Source organism: Larimichthys crocea, chromosome I (assembly GCF_000972845.2).
Source record: "Larimichthys crocea isolate SSNF chromosome I, L_crocea_2.0, whole genome shotgun sequence".
Classification (NCBI taxonomy): Eukaryota; Metazoa; Chordata; class Actinopteri; family Sciaenidae; genus Larimichthys; species Larimichthys crocea.
Window position 1 is genome coordinate 43,009,598 of NC_040011.1, and position 8,910 is coordinate 43,018,507.

An 8,910-nucleotide genomic window follows, 5' to 3' on the forward strand; every position below is an offset into this window, starting at 1 on the left:
TCTTTCTTTTCTCCACTGAAGGTGTTCTCCTGCTCATAATCTTGGACAGTTGAGTCCATTTTAACATTTATTAGCACTGAGATGTCAGCTACATCAAAGCAGCTCCTCAGAGCTGATGGTAAAAGAGCAGATTCTGGTAAGGAGCCATTCCCAACCCAATACATTTCATCATGTTTTCTTTGGCCCGCAGCGTGGAGAAAGAGCTGAATGTGTTGCATTAGTAGTTTTTAGGGTTCAGTGTGTTCAACGTTTAAAGGCTAAAGTATTTATTCCCTCTCTCGATGTCCAAGCTCAAAGGTACGACCATCATACCCGTCTCTGGCTGCATTTAGCTTCCACAATTGCTCTTCAAGAAACCCGTCCTTCAGCGGTCTTTGTAGTCTCTCCTCCAAAGCTTTTTATGGTGTGGCACTTGACTGCACGAACAAAACGTGACGGAGGTAGCTGAGTGGAGAATGTGAAAAGAGAGAGCTTGAGAGAGAAGTCCAAACTCTACATCGACATCGGCTCTGAGCACCCGGCCGGTGGCTGCACGAGGTGGATGTCAGTCTTGAAAAGATTTCAAAATTGCATCAGAAAGCTGTTGAGGGTGGAGGAATCAGACCCTGTCTGACAAGTAGACGAGTTCGAAGCAAACACGAGCTTTTAGTTTCACATGGTCCAACTTCTTATATGAGCATTTTCTGATCTGATGTCTCTTTGTCAACACCAGACAAATGACTGTATATGTGTTGTTGTAAGGTTATGGTTAGGCTTAGACGAGAAACAAACGATGAACAGCGGTCTCCTCAAAAACACAAATATCTAAAGAAAATAACCAAATAATAATGACAATGATCATTGGCTGCATCCATCCATCCTTGTCTATGGCTCATGCCTTTTTCTCTCTCCATCTTCCCGTCACTCTTCAGCTGTATCTGTCAAATAAAGCCCCAAAATATATCTTAACTAACTAAAATAAACCAAACTATGTAGTGTTGTTTCTTTCCTATCATCTTGTGTCCTGTTAGCGGACCCCTGACCCTTATGTTCCAACCACTGGTCCAGCACAGATATATTAAATAATAATAGCTACCATGATTTGAACAGCATGGAAAAATCTCTTCTTGCAGTATATATATCATTATTGTCCAATCCTACAAAAACACTGTTTTTTTTAGGCTTTGCTGCCATTTCTCTGGCGAGGACAGCCTCGAAGCTGGAAGTGAACTTGTCACTGCTATTTTTTTCTCCGGTGTTCACGCCAGCTGAGGACAGCTACAGGAAGTAAACTTGATTTTATTATACCAGAAACCGAGAAAACAAGTCTTCTAGTATCCATTCACACCTCCACCTCCCTGCAGAAGATCTAATCCGGTTTCATCTGATTAACCCGTCAGCTGCTCTGCTTGTTGGTTTGTTTCTTGCACATTTTTTGCATTATTTTGTCACAAGCTCCTATTTCCCAGACCGACTGACAGCAGCGGTGTGATGGAGTGGTGGCAAAGGCAGGCGAGGCGAGGGGAGGAGAGGGAGGGTTACATGTGTAGACACCCTAAGCTTGCTGTTGAGCCCTGTGCGGCTCCACTTCAGCAGCGGGGGGTTAAGTACCTTGCTCCAGGGCCCTTCCACGGTGGCTGCTGAGGGACAGCAGTGTGTGTCACTTTCCCCCGCTCAGATTCTCCCTGCTGGAATACGGATTCAAAACAGCAACGCGGTTGCCAAGTTATTGTACTCCCACTATAATACATAGTTGAACTGGAGAGGCTGAGTGTTATACAGTACACAGTATCTCCTACAAGCCTCTTCACTATTCCAGCAGCTGACAGCCTAAAAATATATTTTTTATCCAGAATGAAAATCCTGCAGAGAAACAGGTCGGATTATGTTTTAATATCATGACATCTAGAGTTGTTTTTGTTTTTTTTCAATGAATCTATCGCCTCATACCACGCACACACACAGCGGGGTGGCAAGGTAGAATGGCACCAATCTCCAGTAAATTGGTGAAATTGTGGAGGGTTATTATAAAATCCAACTCCGCACAAACTGTGGTCCAAACTGGGAGCTCGTGAGTCCAAGCTGACAAGCTGCTCTGAATTTCTAAATTACATTTCATATGTCTGATTTCTGAACAAATGTTGTGATAAAACCCAAAATCATGCGAGAGAAATAGAATTATATGTCTACGGGCTGACAGCCTCCTCCAGCATCTTTTGGCCTCCGTGGTGTTACAGCGCTCCTCTCTGCTGTGAGTCTTTGTTCCTCTCCTGCATATGAAAATCCTCCACCCAGGACTGTAATGTAAGATAATGCAATATAGTGCAGTATGGATTGAGGCTGCAACTAACAGTCATTTTCATCACAGCCTCGCTCATATTGAATTTTTAAAGCAGAGTTTAAAAAGATCTTGATACGGATCCCTTTGATTTTTTTACAGTGTAAAAACTGGTCAGCTCTCTCTGGAGGACAAACTATGTAAAAGGTGAAAAGACCTGAAACCTTGTTACTTATTGCCCAACACAGATAAGTCTGCGATGAACTAATATCAACCATTTAGTGATGAATCATTGACGAGGCTCATCATCAATGGTGATGCCTTCAAATGTCCTGTTTTGTCCTGAGGCCGGCTTCTTTAATGGATGCAGCTGATCAGCTCAAGCAACCGATTATCTGATCAACACTAACTCCACAGCACAGTGATTATTCATCGTTTAAAGGACCGCTGTGTCAGATTCAGTAGCATCTAGTAGCCTCACCCACTCCATCCTAGCTGAAGTAGGCGAACCAAACATGCAAAACAATGTCTTTCTAGAGCCGGTCTATACCCGCAAATTCCACCAAGCAGGGATGCGACACGGCCGCCAGAGCTGTACTCCATGTGCAGTTAGTTCTAGTCGATGTTTTGAGGCCTGGTAGGGTTCCAGACACAGGAACAGCATAGAGAATCCGGTTGATTTTCAAAATAAAACAGCCAAAAGGGTCATTTGTTACCCTTTTGGTTGTTTTATTTTGAAAATTGACCAGATTATGTAGCATGTTTACAGATAAGCACATAGACAAAGGAAAAACACTGAGCAATTTAACAAAGTCTGGCAGTCAGAACACTTCTGAAATGCTCCCGGTAGGTTTGAAGTCGCATGGACGATGGACCAAAACAACATCGCGGCCTATCTAGAGCTTAAGTTGGGCTACTGTAGAAACATGGCGGTTCCACATGGCGGACTCCGCCATGAACCGGTGGCGTCTGTAGATATAAGGTTCATTCTAAAGGGAATAAAACATAACAAGTCTTGATTATACACACATAGTACTTATATTCACTTACTGCATGTAGTCTGTAAATTGTACACACTGGACCTTTAATGGGAAAACATCATTTTTAGGCCATGGACAGGAGAAACTGAAGGAGTGCTATCCCCCCCCAAAAAAAAAATCATCACAACAAGCCAACTTCATTGTGTGCACGTGACTGCGTGCGTCCAACACACAACAACAGACCGACCAGTGACCGGCTCACCTGCGCTCTGTTTACCAACAAGAGGATCACATCCGATATCAAGCTGTCAAACTTCTGCTGCGAGGACCACACCATCCATGCACACTGTGTGCACGCACAGCCAGCACACTGCTGCTGCTGCTGCTGCCCGTGTCACCGCTCTGTCACACACAACCCCGGTGCGCTCTCACATACAAATCAAACATTCCTTTAAATATCACAATGAGACAGTAAAAAGCCGGCGTTGCGCTGCGTGTGTGTGTGTGTGCATGTGCATGTGTGTGTGTGTGTGTGTGTGCAGGCTACGTCTCAAGCAACAGCGATACGGTGACAAAGAGACGATGCACGATTTCACCCCGACTCACTTTGACTGTCTCTGCACCTCCAGTAATCATAATAATAATAATAATAATAATAATAATAATAATAATAAGGTTGCCATGTCCCTTCATCCACCTTTAAAACCTCCACACATTAATACAAAAGCAGCACAGTGATAATAAAGCAGTGTGAGCAGGACTTACCATGGTTGTTCAAGCTCCCAGTCTCTGAAAAAGTCGAATTCAAAGAGATCCATGACCGCTTCGGTCTGCTGCTGCCGCCGCTGCTGCCGCCGCTGCTGCTGCTGGTGGTGGTGGTGGTGGTGGTTAAAATCCAAAGCTGGTGCTACGTGGTTCTACATGGGCTACTGATACTGAGAGAGAGAGAGAGTGTGTCAGAGAGGAGGGAGAGTAGACACAAGCGGCTGCTGCTGCCAGGAAGCTGCTACGTGGTCGAGGCAAGCTGACAGGCAGGCAGGCAGACGTGGAGGGAGGGAGGGAGGAGAGAGAGAGAGAGAGAGAGCACACACTTATACAGTGTATACAAACACACACACACTGAAGAAGGCTGTGGAAGACAAGTCACACTGAGATACTCACTGCAAACATTTTCCTTCATAACAAGTAGAGCTATTTATACAGCACAGATCTTTAAAAAAATAAACCCACACACACACATGCACATGCACACACACACATGCACAAAATGTGTCTTAATGTGAAACTGTGACTTGGCAACAGGAAATTGATTTAAATGTCTTCTTTTTTCTTTTTTTTCTTAAAGTGCACTTGTGACTGAGATGAATCACATGGTTCAGTCAGTGAAGTACACACTCCTGACATGTCAGTCTCTATTGGAGATCGTCCTTTACATTATGAGTCACACTTCTGCCCCCTCTATGCATCTCTTCAGACTCTGATGTCTTTGTGTGGAAGAGCGCCCGTTCACTGGAGTTTCCTAATATATGCTGCAGGGACACTTGACTTGTAGAAAATGTGGATTGGGTGCCACAAAAAAAAAAGTCTATTAATATATATAGAAATCCTCATTTTATTCACGTTCAGTCGTCCTTTCTATAAATTTGATCTCTCTCACTGACAGTCTAAATGTTTCAAGGTCCTCTCCTCCCTGTCTGGATTTAATAATGGTGGAAAAATACTAAAAGCTTTATTATATTTGACTCTAGTTTTAAAGGTCAGTGCACTATGTGTAATTTTCATGTAAGTTTAGAGAAATTCACAGAAAGCGACAACGAGGACGTGACCTTGGCGTCTCTTTGTGGGGAGCCGTGCCTAACGTGGAGTCAGAATCATTTCTGTTGTTTGTCGAGGGAAATCTGTTAAACTGTTAAATCAGTTTGAATCGCAAACATGCCTTTCTTATTTTTTAATATACAGAAACAATCTCATCCGACATAAAGAAATCAGCAGAGAGTAACCAAACACTGCACGACGGCTCCAGAGCTTTATTTCTGGTCGGCCTGGTCTCCATCAGGCAAACATGAAAGTCTTAAATGACTTGTTTTTTTCCCCCGCCGGTCTCTAAATGCTGTTTAAATTTGTTGAAATGTTGTTCAGTATTGCGCTATCACGTGCAATTGTTACATTTCCATCTGCATTTTTCCTGCGGGTTCATTGAATGTTGTCCAGTGTCATCATACGAAGGTATTTGTACAATAAATCTTAGAAGGAAACGACAGTTTAGTCGCTTTGGTTTTTGGTTAGCGGTTGGTTGTGCCCTCATTGGCTGAGATCTCCAGACACAACAACATCACGAAATGAAACATGGCAACAAACGAAGTCATAATGGTTGTAAACAAACCAAAAGTCATTTTTTATTGAAAGTAGACTGCATGCATGGTAAAAAATCCAAACAAAATAACTACAGCAAGTAAGGCATGTCCAGCTTTTGATCATGTATCTTGCGTGTCTTCATTTAAATGTTTCCTTTCTTCGGTTGATTGGTTCACCATGACATCAGCATAATGTCCATATTTTTGTTTAACCAGTAAAGCCTGCAGTCTATAAACTGGTTGAAGCTGATGCTCTTCTGTGACAAATGCAGGTTTTTTGTGTATCCTCAAGTCTTCTGTACCGTCACATATCTTTTCCTCCTAATCTGCTCTCTTTGCTGTATTTAATTTGTTTTAATTACGTGCACCTGAATCTACTTATCTGTTTAAACCGTGACATCAGCCGAGATGTTTTTTTCCTGCTCATTCCTCTTCTGGATTACAAAAGAATGACACTGCAAATCTCTTTTTTTCACTCTGAGCGTGAAGCAGTTCAGCTCCAGTTGGCCGCTGTCAAGCCTCTTCCTGTTCAGTCCAATAAAGTTCAGGAGCTATAACCCTTCCGTGCGGTTTCTCTCTGCTTTTCCCGTCACTGAATTTTCCTGCACCTGGCCTAAATATAGGATTGGACGTCCAAACAACTGCTCCTCTGTATCGTCCAAACTTCAGTCTCCTGAACAGCGAGTGAGTGAGATCTACATTTTCCTTAGTCTAGTTCATGACTGATGATTAAACAAAGTGAACTTGTGCAGCCTCGGTGAAATGATCCTCCTGCAGAGAGGCCTCAAAGCAGCAAGCTACCACTGACAAATGTTAATATTTGATACTGCACATTTCTTCAGGTCCAGGTGCTCTTTGAACATCTTACGAACTGCACTCACCACCTGGCTTTTGCATCTCTATCCAACCACTTCACCTTTGTCTGAGAAGAGCCACCGTCGAGGCGTGTTAATAACAGTTTAGCAGCCCACCATCCTCACTCTCCATCATACACTTGCTGCAACACATGCCCAGCAGCACGTTTTACTGTTTACGCCTCGCTATGAATAATGATTGACCAGATGGTTGAAACTTCTCACTCAGCATGTGCTGTAGCTGTAACTGTGGTTCCTTTGTGACATCACTGTCCCCCTCCTTTAAGAAGTCCTCCCACGCCGAAAGCCTGCATGTTTTTTTACTTGTGATGGGAGAACAACGAGAAGTCCAAATGTATCGGAAGTAATGTTTGAAGATACACTGCAGGCTGTATGCAAGTGTGTGTGTGTCTTTTGCTTTGTGTGGTGTGTGTGTGCATGGGTATTTTGGTCTGGTCTGGGGCAACATGCCAGCATTGCTCTGCATCACACCACCACAAGTACAAACAGCAGCCTCGGATGAAGAGAAGAGAAGAGAAGAGAAGAGAAGAGAAGAGAAGAGAAGAGAAGAGAAGAGAAGAGAAGAGAAGAGTTAACCACAGTGCATGATGGGAATAAAACACTGCCAGCCATAAGCGATATTGTCTGAAAGTGGCTTCATGACCTTGATCAATTCCAGCCATTTCAACCTCACAAATCAAAATTCCAGACAACTCCAGACCTTAAAAAACACCACATCGAAATTCAACCAATTTTCAAGGATTTTAAGCACCTGCGGGATCAGTGGTTTTTGTGTGTGTGTGTGTGTGTGTGTAAGGAAAGGCTGTCCAAAACTAGGTCAGACACTGAGAGACAGAGAATGACTAGAGAGAGAGAGAGAGAGAGAGAGGGAGAGGAAAGGATCTAGATATATAGAAATAAAGAAGAGCTGATGAGAGTTAGATGACAAAAAAAAAGATAGAGAGACGTTAAGATAAAATGTAATTAAGGGCAAACTTACAGACACTCACTTCCAGCTCATTACACAGACTTTACTGCGACCAGAGTGACTGTTTATTTAGAGATTTTTTTCCCCCCTCCCATCTTCTTCTTCGTTATGTGTCTTTATGGGCAGCGTATTGTTAAAAGCCACGGCTGTGCCAGTAATTTCTATTTAAATGATGACACAGAGAGTTAGAGTTTCACTCACAGACACAGAGCCCAAAAGAAACACAAACTGATAAAATAGTCAGGAGCTTCTCAGATTTGAGCTCATTATACTTGCTGTGTATCTTGCAGAAGTTGAGAAGTGCGTGTCATGAATTTTCAATATGTACCCAGCCTCTCTCTCCCTCTCTCTCTCTCTCTCTCTCTGTCTCCCCCCCTATTTCTCTGCTACATGAAGTAACAGTGACTCAGCACAGTACCACAGCTCCCCCATGTGGCTCTAAATAAGTACTACCCTATGTAAGAAGATGCTTGTTGATCCTTAACACGTTTGTCAAAAAAAAAAAAAATCTTTCACTTAACCTTGACACTCTCAAGTCTCACTGTGCGGAAACCAGCTGCGTGATTTAGTCAAGAATTTTCTGAGGTTTGTAGAAGTTCTCACAAACCTTAGAACAACCCGAGAAGACACCTGATCTCTCTCTCTTTCTATGAAGAAGTCTTACTACAAAAGGGCACCCTCGTTTTGGACCATAAAAAGATCAGTTTACTTATATCCTCTGAAGTAGTAAGCCAAAGCGAGGGGGGTTTTTCTGTTGGCGAGCACGTCATATCGTCTGTTATCATTGTTTAGTTTTGTCTTGTCCTATTTTGGAAGCAGAACAGTTTGGACCTGCTCTCGATAGTCGCTGTGTGCTCAGTGAGCCCCACAAGGGAGCCTTCCCTGTATAATAGCCTTTTATCCTGAGCATCCTCGTCATCCTTTCACTAATGGACCAAACATGCTGAACCCTTTTCAGGGCCACAAAGCTTTATCATACAGAGTTGTAATGAACGGAACAGGTGTGTCCTTGAATTAACCATCGAAGGACACCTGAGGTCCGGCTGGACCGACAAAAAAAATCAAAACACACTCTCATGTTACCGTTGGCTGTAATGGCCGTAATGAAGCGAGACAGATTTGACATCATTTTCATGACCTCTAATGTTCCCCCAAAACCACTTTCATCTCCACGAACACAGCAGCGTTCGAGAGGGCTTTTAAAGCTGCACTAATCGATATTTTTCTATGAACGATGGATCGATTAGTTTGAACTTTCAACCAACTCTGCAGTTCCCCTCAGCTCTACTGAGGGTTTTAGCATCTTTAAACTCTTTGTTTTGGTTCAATCTCAACGGCCATTTTTCTATCTATAGCCGGCAGCTGCTCTCAGCTCAAAAAGCTCAGAGAAACAGACAGTACCACGGGTGACTGGTGAATATAGTGGAGCCAGAGACTCCAAATTAATGAAAAAGTGTCTCCGTGCCTGCCGGATGTG

General features: G+C 43.2%; 1 protein-coding gene across 2 annotated transcripts in view; it reads right to left on the bottom strand.

Annotated features, from left to right (window-relative positions):
- Positions 1–4,418, bottom strand: part of aff2 (AF4/FMR2 family, member 2) — a 141,464-nt gene extending 137,046 nt beyond the window's left edge. For both annotated transcript variants that reach the window (XM_027280910.1, XM_027280906.1), the window contains exon 1: positions 4,003–4,418. In XM_027280910.1, coding sequence (XP_027136711.1) covers positions 4,003–4,005 — 3 coding nt within the window. In that variant the 5' untranslated portion in view covers positions 4,006–4,418. The remainder of the gene's footprint in view (positions 1–4,002) is intronic.
- Positions 4,419–8,910: the final 4,492 nt, after the last annotated feature.